This window comes from Schistocerca gregaria, chromosome 5, assembly GCF_023897955.1.
Source record: "Schistocerca gregaria isolate iqSchGreg1 chromosome 5, iqSchGreg1.2, whole genome shotgun sequence".
Classification (NCBI taxonomy): domain Eukaryota; kingdom Metazoa; phylum Arthropoda; class Insecta; order Orthoptera; family Acrididae; genus Schistocerca; species Schistocerca gregaria.
The window spans coordinates 331,032,455-331,059,328 of NC_064924.1; the positions used below are offsets into that span (position 1 = coordinate 331,032,455).

Below are 26,874 nucleotides of genomic sequence, written 5' to 3' on the forward strand. Positions count from 1 at the left end.
TTAACTGACATTTTTTCGAAGGGTGTACTCAACTCAGAGAAAAATGAACTGACAATTTGTGAAGTACACTATGTGATGGAGAAAATAAAAATGGAGGTATATCATAGGATGAATGATCTGCATTTGGTTATAAGTTAAATCCTTTTCTTGTTACCAGTATTGCGCGTGGAGATTGGCTTTGGCACAACAATACTGGTTCTGAATTGCCCCTCCTGTGCTCACGCAAATTCTTCTTGTTAGCTTTGATACTCTTGATGCAGGATTCTCGGCGCGTCGTGCAGAGATGAACAGATGGGTATCATCGCCGTAATAATATGAATAAACTCTGCTATCTTGATAATACTTTTTATTGTACAATTGGAATACATATTTTTTAACAATATCAACTTGGCAGAACTCGCATATGTCCGCCCGCTATCACTTACTGAGATGACCAGACTTTTTAACAATATTAACTCGATGGAGCATGTAATACATCCGCCCGCTATCACATATGGATATAGACAGATGAGTCTAAAGCAATTAAAAAATTGAAGAGCATCTCTTTACCTCTTTTGTTTTGTATGCCAGTGTTATCTATATATAGATAGAAAAGAAAAGAAATAATAATAATAATAATATGTTACATTATAATTGCCACCCACTCTACACTGATGTTGTATAGAGGTGCACAATGTCTGAGTTTATTTCTCTTCTCCTGGGTTGATAACCGTGGCCATATGGGCATAGCCTTTATTTTTCCACCATTGGAGTTATCCTCTATGGTTACCAGTACATATAGGCATGTCAGCTCCCTTAAAACATACATACATAAGTTCTCCTTCCCAACAAAGTGCTTGCTGTAAGTGCATAGTACCATTATTGTCGTTCAATATTTGCCCTGTGTTTAGCTTGCGAAGCATGCGCACACAGCTCGATGCCCATTACCGTTCCCGCTTGGTGTCAGTCAGTACCTGCCCAGTGTTTAGCTTGTGAAGCATGCGCGTACAGCTTGACGTCCATTATCATTCTTGCTCGGTTTCACATGTTCAATACAAAGTCAGAGTGCTCGTGTTGTGTGTCCACATAGTCTTCACTGCAAAAATTCGTGAAGCTCATGTTCAGCGGCATGATGTTTTGTGAAATCTTCGATGTGGTGATGACTGGTTCCCATATCAGTGGCCCGAGGAAAGTATTTCTCCTCGTTGCACATACTTATTCAGTGGGGATACCAGCTGTACATCCGACCTCCACTGACAAGGTAAGTTTCTTGCTGCTTCTATGACGTTGTCGAGCACCGAAAATTCATGTTTTTACTGTGTTGTCGAGCACAGAAAATTCATGTTTTTACGACATTGTTGAGCACAGGAAATTCGTGTTACACAAATTATAGTCATTTTTTTAGTTCGTCTACTGCACACCCACATATCTCACACGCACATTTAACACTTTGCAGGCAAGTTTCGTATGTTTTTGAGCGTCTCTCATACCGTTGCATTACACAAAGTTTTTATAGTGTCCTTTCCACATACACATAACGAAAAAAAAGTACAACTACAAAAATGAACTTATCCTATTCATTTGCTGACATGTCATTATCGTTGCGTACAGTCTGATTGTCACTTTGTTTAGTAAATTTTGTTAAATTACAATTTCATTACATTGTTCAATTCAAATTATATGAGTACACTTTTTACTCTCTTTTGGTTCTACGTTCATTACATTACATTCATACAGCAATAGATTCATTTTCCTTTATGGCATAAACTGACATATATTTTGTTTCATTTTACTGTGACTTCTTGTTGGAGCATATTTATCAAGTTCACTGAATTAAAGAAGTAATTAATAGTCGTTACAACAGATTCTACATGCTGCTTAAATAACTATGTGTGGCCTCGCCTCTCTAGCATTCTCCAGGAAGGATCTACACACTACAGGGTTGAGGAAATTTCACAGAAAGGCATTTATGTGCTGAGTTATGTCTCATTACTGGTCTTAACTGTGTTCCCAAGAATAAAATAGTTTGTTATTTATAAACACAACGCAAACCTGACGATACCTATCATATTGAATACTTATTCAGTGTTTAAAGTGCACCTCAGTAGTTATTTGTTATGTTCATTGTATAAAGGATAACCATTCCATATGTCAAGTATACAGAGTTGTATCGTCAATACTATATGTCATGTACAATGAGCGTCAACAAACATGCAAAAAAAATTCAACGTTAGGTTTTGACCCCTTATTATTTATATGAAGATTGTATCTGTTCTTTCGGACACGCCTGAAAGAACAGATACCATTGGTGATCTTGCAGCTCTCGAAGACTGAAATTACAATGAAATCCATACCTGTAGCTGCTTACACGCTTTGATAAATATCAACGGGGACAGTTGAAAATGTGTGCCTCAACTGGGACTCAAACCCAGGATCTCCTGCTTACACGGGAGTCACACTATCCATCTGAGCCACTGAGGACACAGACGATAGTGCGACTTTAGGTTCTGATCTCTGGCACACTCCCCGTAAGACCCACATTCCCAACTAAATGTCTGGATTTCATTGTAATTTCTTTCTTCAAGAGATGCAAGATCATCAATGGTATCTGTTCTTTTGGACATGTCCGAAAGAACAGATACAATCTTCATATAGATATGGCCTACTGGCCAATGATCTTCTTCATTGTGGATGCACTCATGCCCGAACTATTACAGGACTCAGTAGATTGACTGCCACGAGTAATGAGTATAGTGGGCAGGGGCACTACAAATTTAGAGTGTGAACAGTAAGTTGGTAATGTGGGTCTTACGGGGAGTGTGCCAGAGATTAGTCCCTGGGGTCACACTAAGCTATGTGTCCTCAGTGGCTCAGACGGATAGTGCATCTGCCATGTAAACAGGAGATCCTGGGTTGGAGTCCCAGTTGGGGCATACATTTTCAACTGTCCCCGTTGATATTTATCAATACCTGTAATCAGCTAAATGTCTGGATGCCATTGTATTTTCATTCCTTGATTATTTGGTTGTGCTCCACTTTAGTTCAGCCTCGTGTTATGCGATATACTGCAACAGTATTATTCTACACATATTTTCACACTATCACATTCATACGTATTATAAACTTCAAACTATATTTACTTGTCGAGCGGCCCTTTCTTATGTTTATATGGTACCTAACATGTGACAAGTATTTATCTTTCTTCACCTTTAGGGTGTGTTGATGCATCGTTCCCTGGAAGAAAAACTTAATACTAACTTAAAACTAAATCTTCATAGACAAGTGTACAGTGGCTAAGTGTTCACTAACAGCTCTTTCATATATTCCATTGTGTATTAATTTATTTCAGTGTGCAGTAGTGCTATTACAAACTCATTTAACATCATCTGTGCGCCTCTGCTTACCTTGTAAATCTGGAAGGTAAAGTGTATTATACACATGATGCGACCTCTTATTCAGTTTGCCACTCATATTGTACTGTCTTATTTACCTGCAGCAAAGGTTTTTTGGTCCCTTAATTGTAATTAGTGTAATTTTTAACTATATAGATACAATGTAATAGTAACACAACTTCAGTAAATATTTCGTAGTTTAGGTTCCCTTTCTGTGTATATAATCCCTTAGCATAAACTTTTTTGTGTGTGTTGTGTAGATAGTGGTAGTTGTAGCATAGATTCTCCATTAATTTTCTTTGTCCCAGTTTATGCAATAGGCTCTAGAAGTGCTAGTGCAGGCCATAGGTCATAGGGTTTGTTTGTTTTGGGTGCTCCAATGCTTTCAGCTGCGTCTGTCTGGTACGCAAGTGCTTGCGGTTTGTTGATCAACTTTCTTCCCAGTGCGCATGCGCTGCATTTATCTGTTACTACTAACATCGCGGCGAGTTGTGTATTGTAATGCGCGCTACCGTGTGTTTCACAAGTTTGTTTATTCACTTACCACTGGGCTATGTGGAAGGTGAAGCATTGTGTTCAAAGTATTGTCACCTCTAGACACATAAAAGAAAAATTCTTCCTTGTTACATCCACTCATCTTATCATTTACACATTTGTCATATAAGAAAAAACCTGAACAAAAATTTTCCTTATTAACTAACAACATAAATTCAGGATTGTGAGTTTCCAGCATCCTAAATTTAATATTACTGTACATATATACAAGTTAGAGGTGTATAAATGGCTGCATACCCTCTTCTTCAATATATAAATGTTCTCAAGTCTTTGTTAAGGTAAAGGGCCTTGTCTTTATCCATGTTTGCGTATGCCAATCAGTATGCTTCCAGGTAGGGAGCATACATTATGTGTGGTCCAGTGCATAGTATTTGCCACTGACGGTTCAGTTTTCCAGTTTTTTGGGGATTTGGGATGTGTTCTAAGTAACACCTATTGTCCTATGTAAATCTATGTTGTACATTTCAGCTTTGTGTCATAAATTCCTTTCCTGTATTTAGCCCAGGTTTCAAGGTTGATCACTGCTTGTCGTATTTTATCATCCAGTGATAATTTCGTTACTGGTTTCTTGGGTAAAGGTTTTGCCATTCATCTATCTGTTTGCGGTTGAGCATCTGCTCATTTGGTGTAAATCCATTTGATGTATGGGGAAGGTTGTCAGCAACTTGTGGGAAAGGATTGATATATTCAATCTACTTAGTATGTTTACGAGGTATACAGGTTCTCACAAACCTGTTGAATTCCTTAAACACCCTTTCTAAGGGGGATGCTTCGGGATGAAATTTGGATACTAAAATGTGTTTGATTCGTTTGGAATCTACAAACTGTTTCCCTTCTCTTGCAAAATAATCCTCTTTAATTCGTCTTATTATTGAACTGGCTGTGACTTTCTGTATAGCATATAGTTTTTTGTATTTAGTGAAAATATTGTACAGACCTACTAAATATTTTAATCCCCCTTTACCTCTGGGATACGGTTCAGCCTTATCTAATGTTACCTTTTCTAGAGGTTTCTTAGCCACAATGGGATGTAGTTCTATCTGTTTGGAGATGTTAGAATGTTTTGCTTCCTGGCAAACAATACACTTTCTTATCACCTGTAGTACTCTTTGTCTAAGGTTGGGGAAATAACAGTATTCAACTATATTATTAGTGCATTTTGCAGTGCCATAATGGCCCCAAAGTATTGGGTGTGTATAAGATAAAATCATCCACATATTCCTGTGGCAAACACATCCTCCATTGTTCTAGTTCGGGAGAGTTTGTGTGGAACCGATCACCTTTGTGAATAGTAAAAAGCCTTTTTAATTTTTTACTGACGTTAAGTGTAGGTTTTGTCCTTACCTTACTCCAGCGTGTCTTCCTGCTGTAATTGATCCATTTGTTTACAACTGTGGACATAGTATGGTCGGAGTGTTTTTTTGTCCATCAACATAGCTATTATTTCACCTTCCTGCTCTAAAAGACCATTGAATTCCTCTAAACCTTGCAGTAGCTGGGAAAGAGCATCAGCTATTATGTTTTGATTTCCTTTTACGTATACTATTTCAAAGTCGAATTCTTGAAGCTACATGAAGAAAAGAACGAGGGAGAAAAGAAAAGAAATAAATAATAATAATAATAATAGTAATAATAATAATAATAATAATAATAAATATGTTACCTTATAGTATGATAGTGATGTCATATTGATGTGGATGTAGGCACATGTTATCTGCTGAACTTCTCATTTCTTTCAGTATGCTCCAGAACACTTCTTCCTTTCTAGGCATTGTTATTGAACTTTGTTACACTCAAAATGTTTTTATACAATTTTCTTCACAAAACTGGTAAGATCAGACACCCTCATTATTTGATACATTGTGGCCATCTGAATCCCCATCCTCTCTGCAGATGAAAGTGAACGACTGTTTTGTATGCATCACCTGCGTCTCTTATGTAGCTTCCCTATCAGATTACATGCCTGCATTGTGACCTAAGCATACTCATTATCCTGGTAGAGATTGAGCTTTAGTGTTTTTTGTTGGGCTGTCTGTACCACTGAAACTTCTGATTGATTAAAACTGCTTGCCAGAGTGATACACAAACCTACATTACTTGCAAAAGACAAGGGTCCAAATTTGAGTCCCAGCATAGTACAACATTATACAGTGCCAGGAAGCTTGAATACACTGTCCATTTAGCTCTAGAGTGAGATTCATTTGGTGTATATCATGCTTCCTGAAAACTTAAAAGCTGTTTTAGTTTACATTTATAATTTGCGAGAAATGTTTAGTTATAACCCAGAGGATAATACAGGGCAACTTGCAGTGAATGAAGTCTTATTTTGTTCACTGTAACAAAAGATAATGTTGTAAAATATTTGACAAATGTACATAATTGTATTAATTCATGTAGAAAAGCAAGGAGGCTTTTCACAAGAGACAAGTGCTAATTACTTTGTATGTGTAACATGTAAGAGACATATTTCATTTCAAATGATTTTATTTGCTTGGGAAAAAGTGTATGTTGGGGACCAGGTCAAAAAATGCAGGTAACTACGTTGCAAGTAATAATGTTATCTCAATTTATAAATATTTGAAAGTAAAGAAATTCTGGATAAATGTAATGTAATACTCCTTTTCCATTTTATCACAGATGGAAACAGTAGCACTGAATGTTGGACCAAAAAATGAAGAAGGATCATTTAATGACCGATGTAAAAAGCGAAAGTTGGACCCTTCTGAACAGCTTAGGGTGCTACAAGCTGAGGTTACGAACCTAGAGATTAAGTGGCCTTTTGAGGATGAAGATATAAAATGGCTTACAGTAAGTATTTCCTTCAATCTTCTCATTGTAGTAGCAACTTTACATGTTACTACATTTATTTAAAGTCATAGTTTAACATTTCAAGATTTGTGATAAAAAATGTGATTGCATACCATTATAAACAATGGATAAGTGTAAGAGAACTACCATTACACTGATTTCAACCTTTATTGCTATAATAGAAAATATTGAGTGGAATTTAGCAGTAGTATGAGTAAGAGGAAGCACTCAACATGCAAATAAATACAACAGATAGGTAGAAAAAAGGAATTTAAAAATTTTAGCTCAAGTTAAAAATTTCATCAGAGCACCCTTTTTGGAAACTGGTGGGGGTGGGGGTGAGAGAGAAAAACAGAGAAAGTGCAAGCTTTACATGATCACAACATTGAGACAGGCCAATGAAGCAATTTATTGCAGCAGGAGAATGTAGTGCACCCTCTCCCCCCCCTGCCTGCCCTCCCTGTCCATCTCTCTCTCTCTCTCTCTCTCTCTCTCTCTCTCTCTCTCTCTCACAAACACACACACACACACACACACACACACACACACACATTCACATTCACACTCACTCTCTGTAGTAGGGTTCGAGTTCAAAAGGTAAGTGTAATTCAATAGTACGATGAAAGGGAAAGTTTTTCTACAATATGGAAGTAAAAAATGCCTAATTTTGTATGTGTTATAAGTTATCCTCTTTTCAAGGAGAAGAAGAAGAAGAAATAGACTGTTCAAGTGGTAGATTAGTCAAGTGGTAGATTAATTATTCCACATTGTGTAGGAATAACTTCTGAAACACCAACTGTTGCGACTTCATGACAATTATTTTGATATTCAGTTTGATTAATGTAAGAGTAGTTACATATGGAGAACTTTTAATGTGACACTTACACATTTACTTGATTGCCTCAAGATAACCTTTGCAAATGAAGTATAAAATACAATATTATATAGAGGCAAAATCCATTGGACTTAATTAACATTTCCATTTTGCAAAATCAGTGAAAAAACTAAATTTTCATGACAGTGATAAAAGACTCATAGGCACAGAGAAAGTAATGAGTGATGAGGGAATAAAAAATGAGAAAAGTGAGAGATCTGCTATAAGCATACTCAGATTGTGAATAATTGGAGGATCGCGAGTCAGATTAATGAATCCCATAAGTAACTACTTATGTAACATGCTTGCAACATTACAGTTGCATTCGTACCAATTTTGTATTCTGCAAGATCCAATCTAATAGGCCAGGAGTGAGGGGTTGAGGACTGTTAGCTGACTTCAGTTGATTTTAATGGTTGTCATGTTTATTACCTCTAATAAACCACATTTGGCTCGTGAATTGGCAAGAAACTCCAGTTTTTTGGTGGTGTATCTTCTAACGAACCCAATGTTCTGCTGAGTGAACCCTGTCAACTTTCTGTAACTTTAAGCATTGTGCATGCATCAATGACCACCTTGTGCAGCATGGTGGAACATTGTATATTACAGAGAATTGGCACAGATGTTAAGGCAAACCAGTCATTAGAAGGAATCTCTAGGCTTCTGTCACATCTCAGTTTTAATGGCTTGCTGAAGTATATGGGACTCGCTTAGTCCACAAGTATTTCTGCTGCCGCCCTTAGCTGCATGTTATATTTCAATGGTTCTTATCTCACAAACTAACATTCCAAAAATGACAATGGTAACAAAATTAGTTAATTGAAACTGAGCCTGTTCAGTGTTCCAGAATTTTTTTCTTGTATTTTAACATTGTAAAGGATCCTTTTCATATTTAAAATTCTTGCTGTGTAGCAGGAACCTCTAAAATCGTGCCACACCAGTGATGGTGAGACAAACTTCGAGAGTGGTGTCACTATTATGCTGTGATACAGGAGGGCATGGCAAACAGAGCCCTTGGGGATTGTTATTGGTCTACTACAGCAAATAAACTGGTGTGTGGATTGGCAGCTGTAGCACTTCTTTGGAACTTTTGTTACATTAATTCATGAATACAATTGTTCCCTTTTTTTTCTGGATCTGCTTTGATTTGGAGCTAGTACTGTTTCGAGCTCACATTACTCACAGTCATGGACTTTATGGTGTTTATCACAATCAACTTAGTGTCCCTCTTGTTTCCACCTACCATGGTGTTTGTGACAATGACATTCCTAGTTTGTGTCAGGCTATGACACAGAAACGGTATGGAGGTCATTCAGTGAATAATGTGCTTCAAATTTTTTTAGAGCCATTAATATAAATAGGGAAACATCCTTTCAAGTGCTTCAGTTTTGCTGTTTCTTCTGCAAGTGTGCAAAATTTTTGACAGAGCTATAGTCAACAGTCTAAATGGCACCTATGCAAGACACTCATTACTAGCAACATTCTGCAATTGAATTCATGGTTGCAGAAAAAGAAATTCAGGTGAATATCCATATACTTTTGTGTGCACAGTATGGTAATGATGATAGTGGTAGGAGTACTTTTGAGCAACAGGTAAAGAGAGTTATAACATCAGAAGTGCAGAAACTGACCTCATTGATTGGCCATGTTCTGGACGTCCTGTCACAGCCACTGGTCCCGACATGGAGAATCACACAGATGCTATTACTTGTGCTAATGCTCACAACTCAACAGTTGGCTGTACAGCAATCGATGAGCATTGGAAATGTGTGTGCAATGATTGAGAGACTCTTTGGTATTCAAGGATGTGCTGAAGATGAGTTTCACTAATACTTACAGCAGACCTCGTGAGTCAAAGAAAATCCATTTCATCTGAACAGTTGGAACAGTGTGATGCCAGTAGTGAGTCCTTTCTCTGTGATAGATCATTACAGGTGACGAATCCTAGGTGCATCTATTTGAGCCTGGGGGGGGGGGACTGCAGTCACTAGAATGACAAAACTCATAATCACAAAAAAGAAGAAATTTAAGGTAGCTCCCTCTGTTGGCAAGCCCATGGTGACAGCTTTGTTGGAATGGTGATGGTGTCATCCTCATGGATGTGTTGTGAAATGAGTGAACTATTATTTCAATGGTGTATGTAAAGACTCGGAACAAACTCAGAACCATTTCCAGTGTGTTTGGTCTGTCAACAAGTATGCTAAAAAATATTGCACCAGCACAGCAATGCATGCCTCCACTTAAATCTCAGAACCTGGGAGCACACGGCAAAATTGTGTTGGACATCATTATTGCCTCATCCTCCCTGTAGCACAGACCTCGAACTTCCATCTGTTTAGGTCACTTACAGATTCTCTGTGTGGGACACACTTTACAGATCATAAGAGCTTAACCAATACAGTGAAAACATACCTTCCAGCACAGGACAATAGCTTTAACTAACAGGCAATACATGTTCCAACAATGCTGGTGTAATGCCACAGAATGTGATGGGTATTGTCACCGAATTCTAACTTTTAAGAATAAAGGTTTGTCGCATTGTTTATTGAACAACCTTCAGAGTAAAGTGACTTAGAAACAGAAGACTTCTTATAGAAAAATCTACATGCCTGCAAACAACACAGTTACAAATGGCAGAATATCTTGTTGAATATAGAACACACATAATTCCACAATATCCTGAATTTCTGTGAGGATGTTTTCATGCTGACCTAATGGGTGTAGATAACCAAGACTTAAGAAAATTAATAGGAAGGAGGAGGTTTTACTGTCCTAAGAATTTCAGTGTAATGGTAAATGGTAAATATGAATGAACGGCCCCATTTATACTCACCTTCACACACCTATAATACCAGAAAATGTTAACATTGGTTTAACTCAGTTTGAAGTGTGATCCTGTGCACCCTACCCAATGAGGTATTTTTAATGTCAATATTAGACACAAATTACCATAAATTTGAAATGTCAAGTAACTCATGGCAAAGCCACATATGAATTTGAAACACTGTTTTCTTCATCATTGTTATACATGTAAACTGCAGTGGGAGTTTTGCAGTCTGGAATCGCAAATGATCAACATCCGCCAAAGAAAAGAAAGTCTAGGAAACATGATTGAATACTGAATTCTTCTGCTGGTGTCAAAAAAGCCTAACAGGTTATTAAACTATCAGTATATGCAATGCAATTTACCAGTGTGACTAAAAAGATCGTGGATACTAAAGTAACCTTAACACAGACCTATTCTTAAGAAGCTAGAACAAACGCCTGTATGTGCCAGTGCTCTGCAACGTAACATTTGCAGTAAAGTCAATTGTGGTCATTAGCAGATGCATAGTGGAGCAATAAGTGATAGACTGCCATGTTTTCTACACAGTCAGGTAAGGAAAACAAACAGTTAGATCTCAAGCAGCTTAACTACCAATGTAGGACCAGGAAAACTGGGCTGAAACCTTCCGACTATGTTGACTTGGCTCTGATATTTAAGATTATACTTTGTCAACAGAACGTATGGGGTTTGATGTTTCTGTAAGGAAACCAACAATACTTTCATCATAACTCCCAATTGCTATTCACTTCTTAGCTCAGGATAAACCAAAAGGCAAAAGAAAGCATTACCACTGAAATGATCCCCATATTGCAATGGAATATTGTGTCTGGATAAATTAAGATTATTGAGACAAGGAAGACTCTCCCTGCAACACGCCACTGTTGTTAATGCTTTTAGCTTCCAAAGAAAGAGGGAGAGGGTTGAAAGTATTCACAAATAGTGGCGGGCGGGGGGGGGGGGGGGGGGGGTCAAAGGAAGAGGAGGCTTTTAGGGTTTTACATACCATCAGTGATCAATGATGAGTTTGTGTGAGATGGAACACAAGCTCAGAGAGGGGAAGGAATTTATCCATGCTCTTTCAAAGAAACCATGCAGGATTTACTTTCAGTGATTTTTCTAAATCAAAAAAATCTTAATTCTCCCTCACCCTCAAGAATGTGCTGCATAACCACCTCAAATATTTATAAATGACATTTCACTGTTAATGATTTTTTTTTTATCAGATATGAATCAGACAGCTTTCTGACTTATGAATGGTGGGCTCCATGTGGTTCCCAAGTCGTGCAGCAACCGTAAACTATAAAATTACCAAATATGCAGCAACCAGTCGCAAAACCATGTTTTATTTATTCACTTTTGCAAATCAATTTCAACTGATTAATAGCCTCCATCGGTGCTGGGATGGATGGAAGCATTTTCCACTTTTTTTATGTAATAACACACTGCATTCATCATCTATGTTCATGCCATTTTTGGGAGAATGTGCAGTATTCACGGGAACCAACTGCAGTATCCAGCCAAAATACAATACAACTACGAGAATTACATAAAAGAAATAATGGAAAGGACACTGTAGATGCATCAGATGCAAAGAGTTTTAATAAGGAATGTACGGAGAAGAATAGGGAGTATTATGATCACACTCAAAAGCCCCAAGGAATTCAAAGCAGGAGACTAGGTATTATTACATAATGAAAGTGAGAAGAAGGCAGTCAAAGAAGTTATCAAGCCCATGAAGAGGAGCTTTTAATGTTGTAAGGACTCGTGGATCAAATGTAGTACTCCAGTTAATGAATAATAAGTTCATAAGAGTACATGCAAAGAGATTACAGCAGTTAATTTAACTTAAGATGTGAGGTTGTGGTAAAATCAGATTTGTTTGACCTGAAATATAAAGGAGGAATTTTAGGTTAAACTCTACCTTATACCTGATTAAAGAGGGATATAGTATAGGAATTCTAAAGGTATAATTGAGGGTGACACTGTGATTGGTCCTCGGAGACAGGCCAACTCCCGGGTCACTTTGCCTTTATTAACCTAACCTTGGCAACAGTAGCAAACAGAACAGATGGGTAGCATGTGCATGAAATAGAAAATAAGTTGAGATTACATAAAAGAGCGGTGGAAACAAGATCCAACTGGAAAACATGCATTTCCGTTTGTGTTGCCGTGACCCTCATAACCAGAGGAGTGGTGCTTACGTCTCAGATGCAGTATGCAATGTAGAATGTGGAAAGAAGAGAAATGTCACAACCATTTGCATATGAATGGTGACCTAGCTCATGGAAAAATCTCACAAGAAGTGCATCCCCAAAGTGAAATTATTCCTAATGCCAGTGCTACGTCACTGGATGCACATATGGCAGATGAAGATATTTCTGTTAAAGGGGTGTATTAATTGCATCAGTGGTAGAATCTGTGTATATACAGTGAAATGTAATGGAAAAATGTCATATATTTGTTATAACCTTTAATCGCCAATATTGCGTGGATTTTCAAACACTCTCACTTAGGAACAATAGCTGGTTACATGATATCAACTCAGTATCTCGTATTCGACTGCCGTGCCGTGACATGCGGCTGGCGCCGTTTGTAGCTAGGTGGCGCTCCCGCGCTCAGCCGATTTGCGGAGCGCCTCTATCACCGTTTGCGCATACTGTCGTGGTGGCACTGTTAAATGTGGTGGCACTGTCACAACACTTTTCCCCCCGTGAAAAAAAAATATAACTTCCTTGGAGACATGGACAGTGCGGAGACATCCATGGCCTCTTGTGAGGCCCCGAGAAGGTCCCATGGAGAGACACGAGAGTATGGTCAAAAATGTCCAGGACGGAAGCTCGTGCGTGGAACGTGCCTCCTGGACAAGATGATGGGTGAAAACTCCGGAGCAGCATCCATAGGTGTCGTGGACCTGGGGGTGTGCTCCCGCGAGATGGGTCCCGGAGAAGGCGACGTTGCGACTGGGGCCGGTTCCAGCGTACTCGGAAGCGATAGCGACGTCGGCTGCATCAACATGTACGGTAGCAGCGACAGGACTGGCTTCTCGGGCTGGTGGAGGCGAAGGAAGGGGCGGTGGCACCGGTGTGGCCACCACTCATGGGCACATCTGGTCGTAATGGCGAACAACAATTCCGTCGTCCGTGTGTATTTCACAAAGCCGGCGGGCGCAAAGAGCCTTGACCACCCCTGGAATCCATTTAGGGCGAGATCCATACCCTCGTGCCCACACGTCGGTGCCCACCGAGTATTTTCCCGCACTAGGGGACGCAGCACAAGACCTGACAGGGTGAAGCAGGTGCATTAGAGTGCGCGGTTGGCGGCCATGCAAGAGTTCAGCAGGGCTGCGATCACCCAGAGGCGTGAAGCGATAAGAACTCAGAAATTGCAGCAGAGCTCATCTGTGGAAAAGTCACTAAGGAATTTTTTCATCTGGCTTTTGAAAGTGCGGACAAGGCGCTTGACCTCCCCATTCGATTGCGGATGGAAGGGCGGTGCTGTAACATGATGAATCCCTTGTACAGTACAAAAGTCACTGAAGGCCTGCGAAGAGAACTGAGGGCCATTGTCCGTGACGATCGTGGATGGAAGACCTTCTAGTGCAAAGATTTTGGACAAAGCCAGCGTCGTCGCCGCAGTGGTCGGTGACGGACATCGAACAACAAACGGAAACTTCGAGAAGGCGTCAATCAACAGTAGCCAATAAGTACCGAGGAAGTAGGCCGGCAGAGTCAATGTGCACCCATTCCCATGGCTGCGCTGGATCAGGCCACGGAGAGGGCATTGTACGTGGTGCAGCCAGTTGTTGAGCACACTGACCACACGCAGCAACCATGTGGGCGATGTCAGAATCAATACGGGGCCAATGAACGCCAATATTGCGTGGATTTTCAAACACTCTCACTTGGAACTATAGCTGGTTACATGATATCAACTCAGTATCTCATATTTGACTGCCGTGCCGTGACATGCGGCTGGCGCCGTTCGTAGCTAGGTGGCGCTCCCGCGCTCAGCCGAGTTGCAGAGCGCCTCTATCGCCGTTTGTGTGTACTGTCGTGTCAGCACTGTGACAACAATATTTATGTATGTATGTGTATATATGTATGCTTGTAAGTAAGAGAGATGCAATGACTGAATCATGAAGGGTTGCCAGGAAAAAAAAAAGAAAAAGAAAAAACATAATCGTAGAAGGCATATTTTAGCCATGTAACAAAAGTAGAGACTTAACATTGCAAGCTTCTTTTGTCAGTCCATGAAGAGGTCACATGAATCAGGAAACCACTGATTTCACACTCACTGATTGAGAATTGAAAGTGAAAAGCGGTGCAGTCATGTGTCATCTACAAGCAAACAACTCCAAATGCCCTTTATAGAGGCCCTCAAATGCCAGGCATGGCAGAGTTTGGAGTTCACTGAATGACATCAGCTTTGGATGAAGAAGCCTACAGCAGATACTTTGTAAGTGAGCATCAAATCAATTAACTTCATGCACTAAGAAGGACTTGGAAAAGCTTTCCTTTACTTACCTCTTGATTAAGATTATTGGTTTCCATCGTACATTTGTCTACATGTACCTGTGTTTGCATGTCACTTTCACTGCGATGAGTACTTGAGCCTAAGGGTTCAATTAGAGCAATACAATCCGGCACATCCATCGTTTGAAATCCCATTTCGCATCTGACCTGAAAGTGAGCTTCTAAAATAAGTATGTTGTGACCCATGGTGGATTAAGACACCTGAAACAGTGTATTACTAACTACCAGCTGAAGGCAAGACAGGTCAGTAGTTTATGAAAAAGCTCCTGCAGGATATAAAAATATGTGTAATCTCTTCATTTTTGTTGTTGCAAACTTCCCAGCAAAACATCTGTTGTTATTTGTATATCATAGTAAATAAGGAAGTTCAACATATTAACCATACGGCAAAATACTGTCCTCTTTGCATGCTGTCATTTGTCAGAATCTCATTTTTCTATTGCAAGGGTTCCACAGGATAAATTGAGTTAACTGCTGGCTCTGCAGGACTCAAATCATCCTCATTCTTCAGAACACCACTGTACATACGAAGGTAATCCCAAAATTAAGGTATCCTATTATTTTATAAGTATATAGACCTGTTTATTTTTACAATGGTTTACATCAGTTTTCATCTTGAACATTTAGCTGTTTTTCGACATAATCACCATTTCTGTCGTTGCATTTTTGTAGACGCTGTGGCAATTTTTGTATGCCCATGTCATACTAGCTCGCCGCCATGCTGTTCAGAAAGTAATGAACCTTGTCTTTCACCTCGTCATTGGAACTGAATCGCTGGGACCACAATTAATGCTGACAGGTACTGTGAAACTCTGAAAAAACTCAAACAACAATTCAGAAGCGGAGAAGAGAGAAGGTTGAGCAAGGGCATACTCATTCTCTATGATAACGCTCGCCCACACATTGCTCGTCAAACTGTTGCTCTCCTGCAACAGTTTCAGTGGAACATAATCACCCACCCACCCTATTGTCCTGACTTGGCACCCAATGACTATCACCTGTTCCCTAGGTTAAAAGAACATTTGGCTGGAAAGCGATTCAGCTCCGATGACAAGGTGAAAGAAGAGGTTTCTGAACAGCATGGCGGTCAGCTGGTATGACATGGACATACAAAAACTGCCACAGCCTCTACAAAAATGCACAGACAGAAATGGTGATTATGTGGAAAAATAGCTAAAAGTTCAAGCTGTAAACTGATTTAAACCATTGTAGAAATAAACAGGTCTATGTACTTAGAGAAAAAAAAAATGAGATCTTACTTTCGGGATTACCCTCATATATTGCTTAAGCATAGTTGAGAAAGTCTAGATTTGAGAGGGACAGGTTTGGTTTATTAACATGCATTGATACAATAAACCTTTCCAAAGTAATGCGTCTCAAATGACTGACTATCTTTATAATCCAATTGATATTCTTTTTATACATCATTGTTAATGTTGATCCAATGAAGGCTTCTGCTCTAAATATCCTTTGGAGCCATATGCAATGTTGAGGTTTCTCTGCTACACCTGTGCTGATCAGAGAATCAGTTGCTACACTCTCAGTTGTGCACAAAACCCAATGGATACCCCAAACAGAAATTGTAAAATACCAGCAGAATCATAACCTAGCACACCTTACATAAATAAAATATTGATATACAAAATCAATATCGTGTTTTATGTTAACTTGTCTTGTTTCAATACAACATTCTTATGATCAACAATGACAGTATATGAGAATGCAGGCTTTCTCGGCGAATCTCAGATTGACAGCCAAGTCAATGTGTTGACTCAGCTGTCAACCCGAGAAGATTTTATCAACACTGGAAGCATTCATGAAGACTTCCCAGACTAGAAGTTCAAAATACCTACTCTCTCTCAATCACAAACTTTTTTTGGGGTACATTGGCTGTTTTAATATTTCATTCTCTCTTTATCTTTTCATATGTCTCCTACATTTCGTATGCAACATAGTGTGGCCCAATTTTTAACAACTGCTATTTTACATTTCTAAATTTGTAATGAACCATGGACCTTGCCGTGGGGAGGCTTGCGTGCCTCAGCGATACAGATGGCCGTACCGTAGGTGCAACCACAACGGAGGGGTATCTGTTGAGAGGCCAGACGAATGTGTGGTTCCTGAAGAGGGGCAGCAGCGTTTTCAGTAGTTGCAGGGGCAACAGTCTGGATGATTGACTGATCTGGCCTTGCAACATTAACCAAAACGGCCTTGCTGTGCTGGTACTGCGAACGGCTGAAAACAAGGGGAAACTACAGCCGTAATTTTTCCCGAGGACATGCAGCTTTACTGTATGATTAAATGATGATGACGTCCTCTTGGGTAAAATATTCCGGAGGTAAAATAGTCCCCCATTCGGATCTCCGCGCGGGGACTACTCAGGAGGACGTCGTTATCAGGAGAAAGAAAACTGGCGTTCTACGGATCGGAGCGTGGAATGTCAGATCCCTTAATCGGGCAGGTAGGTTAGAAAATTTAAAAAGGGAAATGGATAGGTTAAAGTTGGATATAGTGGGAATTAGAGAAATTCGGTGGCAGGAGGAACAAGACTTTTGGTCAGGTGACTACAGGGTTCTAAATACAAAATCAAATAGGGGTAATGCAGGAGTAGGTTTAATAATGAATAAAAAAATAGGAGTGCGGGTAAGCTACTACAAACAGCATAGCGAACGCATTATTGTGGCCAAGATAGACACAAAGCCAATGCCTACTACAGTAGTACAAGTTTATATGCCAACTAGCTCTGCAGATGATGAAGAAATTGATGAAATGTATGACGAGATAAAAGAAATCATTCAGGTAGTGAAGGGAGACGAAAATTTAATAGTCATGGGTGACTGGAATTCGTCAGTAGGAAAAGGGAGAGAAGGAAACATAGTAGGTGAATATGGATTGGGGCTAAGAAATGAAAGAGGAAGCCACCTGGTGGAATTTTGCACAGAGCATAACTTAATCATGGCTAACACTTGGTTCAAGAATCATGAAAGAAGGTTTTATACATGGAAGAATCAAGGAGATACTAAAAGGTATCAGATAGATTATATAATGGTAAGACAGAGATTTAGGAATCAGGTTTTAAATTGTAGGACATTTCCAGGGGCAGATGTGGACTCTGACCACAATCTATTGGTTATGACCTGTAGGTTAACACTGAAGAAACTGCAAAAAGGTGGGAATTTAAGGACATGGGGTCTGGATAAGCTGAAAGAACCAGAGGTTGTACAGAGTTTCAAGGAGAGCATAAGGGAACAATTGACAGCAGTGGGGGAAAGAAATACAGTAGAAGAAGAATGGGTAGCTCTGAGGGATGAAGTAGTGAAGGCAGCAGAGGATAAAGTAGGTAAAAACAGGAGGGCTGCTAGAAATCCTTGGGTAACAGAAGAAATATTGAATTTAATTGATGAAAGGAGAAAATATAAAAATGCAGTAAATGAAGCAGGCAAAAAGGAATACAAACGTCTCAAAAATGAGATCGACAGGAAGTGCAAAATGGCTAAGCAGGGATGGCTAGAGGACAAATGTAAGGATGTAGAAGCTTATCTCACTAGGGGTAAGATAGATACTGCCTACAGGAAAATTAGAGAGACCTTTGGAGAGAAGAGAACCACGTGTATGAATATCGAGAGCTCAGATGGCAACCCAGTTCTAAGCAAAGAAGGGAAGGCAGAAAGGTGGAAGGAATATATAGAAGGTTTATACAAGGGCGATGTACTTGAGGACAATATTATGGAAAGGAAAGAGGATGTAGATGAAGACGAAATGGGAGGTAAGATACTGCGTGAAGAGTTTGACAGAACACTGAAAGACCTGAGTCGAAACAAGGCCCCGGGAGTAGACAACATTCCATTAGAACTACTGACGGCCTTGGGAGAGCCAGTCATGACAAAACTCTACCAGCTGGTGAGCAAGATGTATGAGACGGGTGAAACACCCTCAGACTTCAAGAAGAATATAATAATTCCAATCCCAAAGAAAGCAGGCGCTGACAGATGTGAAAATTACCGAACTATCAGTTTAATAAGTCACAGCTGCAAAATACTAATGCGAATTCTTTACAGACGAATGGAAAAACTGGTAGATGCGTACCTCGGGGAGGAGCAGTTTGGATTCCGTAGAAATGTTGGAACACGTGAGGCAATACTGACCTTACGACTTATCTTAGAAGAAAGATTAAGAAAAGGCAAACCTACATCTCTAGCATTTGTAGACTTCAAGAAAGCTTTTGACAATGTTGACTGGAATACTCTCTTTCCAATTCTAAAGTTGGCAGGGGTAAAATACAGGGAGCGAAAGGCTATTTACAATTTGTACAGAAACCAGATGGCAGTTATTAGAGTGGAGGGGCATGAAAGGGAAGCAGTGGTTGGGAAAGGAGTGAGACAGGGTTTTAGCCTCTCCCCGATGTTATTCAATCTGTATATTGAGCAAGCAGTAAAGGAAACAAAAGAAAAATTTGGAGTAGGTATTAAAATTCATGGAGAAGAAGTAAAAACTTTGAGGTTCGCCGATGACATTGTAATTGTGTCAGAGACGGCAAAGGACTTGGAAGAGCAGTTGAATGGAGTGGATAGTGTCATGAAAGGAGGATATAAGATGGACATCAACAAAAGCAGAACGAGGATAATGGAATGTAGTCAAATTAAATCGGGTGATGCTGACGGGATTAGATTAGAAAATGAGACACTTAAAGTAGTAAAGGAGTTTTGCTATTTAGGAAGTAAAATAACTGATGATGGTCGCAGTAGAGAGGATATAAAATGTAGACTGGCAATGGCAAGGAAAGCGTTTCTGAAGAAGAGAAATTTGTTAACATCGAATATAGATTTATGTATCAGGAAGTCGTTTCTGAAAGTATTTGTTTGGAGTGTAGCCATGTATGGAAGTGAAACATGGACGATAACTAGTTTGGACAAGAAGAGAATAGAAGCTTTCGAAATGTGGTGCTACAGAAGAATGCTGAAGATAAGGTGGATAGATCACGTAACTAATGAGGAGGTATTGAATAGGATTGGGGAGAAGAGAAGTTTGTGGCACAACTTGACTAGAAGAAGGGATCGGTTGGTAGGACATTTTTTGAGGCATCAAGGGATCACAAATTTAGCATTGGATCGCAGCGTGGAGGGTAAAAATCGTAGAGGGTGACCAAGAGATGAATACACTAAGCAGATTCAGAAGGATGTAGGTTGCAGTAGGTACTGGGAGATGAAGAAGCTTGCACAGGATAGAGTAGCATGGGGAGCTGCATCAAACCAGTCTCAGGACTGAAGACAACAACAACAACAACCTCTGAAAATACGAATGAAATAAATATTAGTTTCAGTGGGATTGAGAAACAGCTGAAATCATTGAAATTGAAGGGAGCTCAAAGGCCTGATGGAATCTCTATTAGATTCTGTAATGAATTTGAGGCTGAATTAACTCTGCTTCTATGATCTATCGTGGACCTGTGTCCAGTTCTTGGAAAAAAGCATAGGTCACATCTTTCTACAAGAAGGGTAATAGAAGTGATCCACAATACTACCATCCAATGTCCTTGACATCGTTGTGCTGTGGAATCTTAGAACATATTCTAAGCTAAACATAATGAGGTAACTTGAACAGAATGACCTCCTCAATGGCAGTCAGCATTGATTTTGGAAACATCGATCATGTGAAACCCAACTCACACTTCTCTCACATGACATACTGAAAGCTTTGAACCTAGGCAGTCAGGTAGATGCAATATTTCTTGATTACCAAGAAGCTTGACCCTGTACTACATCTATGTTTATTGTCAAAAGTATGATCATAAGGGATATCAAGTGAAATTTATGACTAGATTTGAGGGCTTTTTGGTAGTGAGTACACATTTTTGAAACTGCTTATAGTGCTGTAATCTATCGGGAATTACTGAGAGCATATGAAATGACATGAGAATATTTGAGAGTATCGCAAACAGAATTACAAATTTTGAAACCAAAATTGGCCATGAAAAAATAATTCTTGCATTATTTGTTGAACACATCTCATAATGTGGTCTGTTTCATAATGTGGTCTGTTTGTTCCATTGGACAGAGCAAGTGGTGAATGATTCCCCTTTTCCAAAATATGGTCATTTGTAAATATTTCACTACTGTGGACCAGAATTTCGTCATTACAGGGCAGTGTTCCCCGCCCACTGTTAGGAATTTTGGACTTAAAGAGGGGAATAAAATATTCTTTCATGTTTATCACCCAGATGATTGGGTTTCAGTCATTGCCAATGACCAGGATAATGGATTCCTTGTCTTTAAGATGGAACCGGAGTATTTCAGGGACCTAACTGCACTAGACCACAAGTTGCATAGAAACTCATTTAAAATAACTGATTATGTGCAGCTACAAATTTTATCTGGTGATCCAGATACATTAACAGGAAGAAAATGTTACAGCATCCTGCAACCATGGGATTGTCAAAGCTTTTCAAAGAATTTGAGATGTACTGAGAAAGAGATCTACCACCAACTAACATTTCAGTTTTTCCTATCTTGTACGGTAAACTTTTATCAGTGAAAAGTGACAAGAAGAAAGAAATAATTGACTTATGTCAGTATATTCCAGCTGAAAAACAAAGTTTCTGTTATTAACTACCAAGTGACGACTGGATTTGTGCATCTGTCTGCCAGAACCTGTTGTTTGAGGACTGAAGATTTAATGCTGAATGTACATGTTTAGTGCATGTGTAACAGGAATAGTTTTAAGTCTTTCATTTTCTTCTGCTGCTGCTTGTGCAGATTTGTTTTGCAGCACAAATTAAGTGTTTGTATCTCAAATAAGCTTACTGCACTGGCGAACAGAACATAAGGAAGAAAGTAACTCTCACATGATGTGTCACTGTAAAGTAATGTAGCTCGATGAAACTTGGACTATATATAGAAAGAACTGCTGACGTATAATACAGGAGGTAATTGAATGAATTACTTTTATTTAAAGACAATAACTACACTTAAGCCCTGTGATTTATGCTGGTCCCCTGGACATCACAAAAGGCAGAACTTGGTTCTTAATGAGGTGTGTGATCACCACAGATGGTAGTGAGTGCTCTGCAATGTGCTCCCATGTAGGCCACAAGGTTGGTAGGGAATTTTTGTGGTAGGTTATTCCATTCCTCCACCAGTGCGATTGATCGCTGCTAGATAGTCATTAGTGTAAGTGGGCATCCAGGAATACGTCTTCCCAACACATACCACACATGCTTGATAGGAACTGAGTTGGGATAACAGGCAGAATATTCCATTCACCGAATATCTTCTCATTCTGAAAGCTCCTCCATCTGCACTGTTTAGTGCTGTTGTGCATTGTCATTCATAAAAATGCTCGCCTGAAAGATACACAGGTAAAGAGTACAATGTCACAATAATGTTGACTGTGAGTGGATCATGTTCAAAGATTTGGAGGTCTGTGGACTACAAAAATGATCATGTTTGACAATCCTGGACTTATCCTTACATGGTGAGTAGCGGGAACATGTAATTTGCCCAAGAACATTGTCAAACCTGGTTGTTTCAGTAGGCCACCTGTTCTGGTGTGGGGAGTCACAATGTTGAATGGTCATACTGACATCCAAATCTTTTAAGATGACACACTCGCTGCTGAATGCTTTTTGAAACTTTACTTATCTCTGAATAAAAGTGACATTTCTGTTCGTTTAATTATTCATTTCTTTCAGCAGCCTTCTCTAGAAGTTCTTTCCATTTATGGTTCAAGTTTCATTGAGCTATATTATCTGGCAGTGACACATCATGCAAAACTTACTGTCGTCCATAAGTTTTGCACACCATTATATATCTGTAATAAGCAACATAGAAAAAAACTAGTTTGTTTCAGCAGTACAGTGTTGTAACTGCACAGCTATAACACTGTAACTGTGCAGGTACAACATTGTTTGTCCATGAAAATTAAAATAGTGCTATTTTTAAAAGGGTAATTGTGTAATAACTGTTAAAAAATATGCAGAATGGCATTTTACCTCATAAACACTTCTTGCCTTAGGAAAGACCAAATAGATAATCACAAAGCAATTTTCTTTTGTTAATGTGTAAAATCGTCTTTTTTGTTAGTTACAATGTTTTTCATGTGAATTATTCAAATGTTGCACTTTGTCATTCAATCATTATTTGGAATTTTAGTGTGGAAAACAAACCAAAGCTTGACATCAACAGCTCTAGATGTCCTCAGTCAGTAAGATTCTGGCAGAAAATTGACATTAAAGCCTCCACACACACACACACACACACACACACACACACACACACACACACACACACACACACAGTGGTTCTCCACTTAAGTCTGCGTAATTTTACTACCATTGTTTCTAGCTGTTTTCTGAAGTTTAAGATGCCTCGTGCGTGGTTTGCAAACTGTCAGTACTACAAGTTTGTGTTTCCTGATAACACTGTTGTTTCATCATTCATCTTTTTGTATGTAGCTACTCCCTTTTCCTTCATAGTTCTACAGTAGTACAGTACCTATGAAGATGAATCTGTACAGTCTTAAATTATCTCCAGTTGATGTTCTGATATGCACAACAGTTTTGCTGAAATTTCAGCCATCCTTCCATTTTTCTTAATGTGTATAACAAGTTTGTCCTTTTTATTTATGAGATCTCATGGAAAACACTACATATAGTTTCTTTAGTAGTCTTGGCTTTGTTGAAGCTGCAGTATTGTAATGCAGGAAGCAAACTCACACCAATATGTTTTTGATGGCATATCTGATTACTGTCTCATACCTTGTCAGATATAATAAACTGCTAATTGCTGTTGGGCCAATTCCTTAAAAATTTTAAAGTAGTGAAAGTGATGCCTCTCCTTAAAAAAGGTGAAAAGAGTGATGTTAACAAGTACAGATCCATCTCGATCCTATGAAATTCTTGAGAAAGCAGTATATGACAGTAACATTAACTTCCTACAAAGTAACTGTTTATTGGGTCCTCATCAGTTTGAGTTTCAAAAAGGGAGCTCTATAAATGGGGGCCCTATATTCATTTCTAAACTAAATTTATAATACTCTCACTGCAGAAAGTATGAAGCAGAATTATTCCTTGATTTTACAAAGTGCTTCAGTCTCACCAACCATGAATTACTCATGAAAAAGCTGTTTTAATATGGATTTAGGGGATAGTGCAATGATTGATTTAGATCATATTATCATTGAAACAGAATAAAAACATTTATAATTGCCTCAAAAATTTTTGGAAGCATACGATTAAAGGAGCAAGTTGTAACACAAAGCAATTTCTCACGGTTCCACACCTGGTCCATTTCTGTGTGTTATGCTTATCAACAATTGCCTCAGAACATTGAGAAAGGCCTACCAGTAATATTTGCTGGTGACACCAGTGTACTATATCAATGTGCTAACGAACTCTGTAACATGATTTGTGATATAAGCTCCAAGCTGGTTAACTGTTTAAATATAAACAAGCTGTTAACTCAATATAGATGAAACTGTATGCATAAAATTTTGCCCATCACATATAGTTTTAGCAAACATAGATAATGTAATCTTTGAAATGTGCCCATAAACCAAGAGTTAACCAACAAATTCCTCAGAATGTGGATAGATGACACTCTGCATTGGGACATACAATTAAAAAAACTTAGTAAATAGACTGGGCAGGTTGTACTATTCATCTAATGTCCTTAGCAAAGTCTGTGACACCAGAACTCTAAAACGAACAAACTTTGCACAAGTACACTCAGTACTCACTTGCTGCATTGTATTTCGTGGTGTCTCACACAGAGAGATATATATTATGCAGAGGAATAGTTATTATGAGAAAAGTGCCTCTCTCTTCCAACACTGAACATCTATTTCTGGAGTGCTATATCCTACCAGTGCCTTGTATTAATATTAACAAAACAGTATGTTTTACTAAAAATAAGACGCTCACCGTCATCAAACACGTCATTCCTAGGATGTATTTAAAGTTACTCAGTGGCTATGTAATGGGTGCAGCATTGTGAGGAACATGTGAATTCTTTTGTACAACAATCTACGTGAAAGAGTGAAGTTGAATAGACCGTAAGTTTATAGCTGACGTAATTCCTTCTCTAGATTGTTGTACATTGACAAAATGGTAGATATCGAAATAGGCGACAGAAGGATAGAGAAACAATTAAAATCGCTCAAAAGAGGAAAGGCCGCTGGTCCTGATGGGATACCAGTTCGATTTTACACAGAGTACACGAAGGAACTTGCCCCCCTTCTTGCAGCGGTGTACCGTAGGTCTCTAGAAGAGCGTAGTGTTCCAAAGGATTGGAAAAGGGCACAGGTCATCCCCGTTTTCAAGAAGGGACGTTGAAGAGATGTCCAGAACTATAGACCTATATCTCTAACGTTGATCAGTTGTAGAATTTTGGAAGACATATTATGTTAGAGTATAATGACTTTTCTGGAGACTAGAAATCTGCTCTGTAGGAATCAGCATGGGTTTCGAAAAAGACGGTCGTGTGAAACCCAGCTCTCACTATTCGTCCACGAGACTCAGAGGGCCATAGACACGGTTTCCCAGGTAGATGCCGTGTTTCTTGACTTCCGCAAGGCGTTCGATACAGTTCCCCACAGTCGTTTAATGAACAAAGTAAGAGCATATGGACTAGCAGACCAATTGTGTGATTGGATTGAAGAGTTCCTAGATAACAGAACGCAGCATGTCATTCTCAATGGAGAGAAGTCTTACGAAGTAAGAGTGATTTCAGGTGTGCTGCAGAGGAGTGTCGTAGGACCGTTGCTATTCACAATATACATAAATGACCTTGTGGACGACATCTTAAGTTCACTGAGGCTTTTTGCAGATGATGCTGTGGTACATCGAGAGGTTGTAACAATGGAAAATTGTACTGAAATGCAGGAGGATCTGCAGCGAATTGACACATGGTGCAGGGAATGGCAATTGAATCTCAATTTAGACAAGTGTAATGTGCTGCAAATACATAGAAAGAAAGATCCCTTATCATTTAGCAACAATATAGCAGGTCAGCAATTGGAAGCAGTTAATTCCATAAATTATATGGGAGTGGACATTAGGAGTGTTTTCAAATAGAATGATCATATAAAGATGATCTTTGGTAAAGCAGATGCCAGACTGAGATTCATTGGAAGAATCCTAAGGAAATGCAATTAGAAAACAAAGGAAGCAGGATACAGTACATTTGTTCGCCCACTGCTTGAATACTGCTCAGCAGTGTGGGATCCGTACCAGATAGGGTTGATAGAAGTGATAGAGAAGGTCCAATGGAGAGCAGCGCGCTTCATTACAGGATCATTTAGTAATCACGAAAGTGTTATGGAGATGATAGATAAACTCCAGTGGAAGACTCTGCAGGAGAGACGCTCAGTAGCTCGGTAATGGCTTTTGTTGAAGTTTCGAGAACATATCTTCACCGAGGAGTCAAGCAGTATATTGCTCCCTCCTACGTATATATCGCGAAGAGACCATGAGGATAAAATCAGAGAGATTAGAGCCCACACAGAGGCATACCAACAATCCTTCTTTCCACGAACAATACGAGACTGGAATAGAAGGGAGAACCGATAGAGGTACTCAAGGTACCCTCCGCCACACTCCGTCAGGTGGCTTGCGGAGTATGGATGTAGATGTAGATGTAGATAGTTCATTTTACAGTTGTATTATGAGTATAAAATAACCAAGTGAAATATTTTCTTTTTTAAAATTAATGATGTGGATGGTAGTACACTAATTTTTGCTGACAACAAAGTAATTGTTAGAATGAAAATGACTTACAAGAAGCTGTCTTTAAATTAAGCAAAATGTTCAGAGACTATCTCCATCACAAAGACGCAATCAGTAACATTTTTTGGACACCAGCCCAAGCGAGCTAAGACTGAAGTTGACAAGCATATCATAGAGCAAGCTAATAC

General features: G+C 39.2%; 1 protein-coding gene across 6 annotated transcripts in view; it reads left to right on the top strand.

Annotated features, from left to right (window-relative positions):
- Nucleotides 1-26,874, top strand: part of LOC126272187 (cap-specific mRNA (nucleoside-2'-O-)-methyltransferase 2) — a 298,755-nt gene that overhangs the window by 167,423 nt on the left and 104,458 nt on the right. For all 6 annotated transcript variants that reach the window (XM_049974866.1, XM_049974867.1, XM_049974862.1 and 3 more), the window contains one exon: nt 6,564-6,734. In XM_049974866.1, the coding sequence (XP_049830823.1) occupies nt 6,564-6,734 (171 nt within the window). The remainder of the gene's footprint in view (nt 1-6,563; nt 6,735-26,874) is intronic.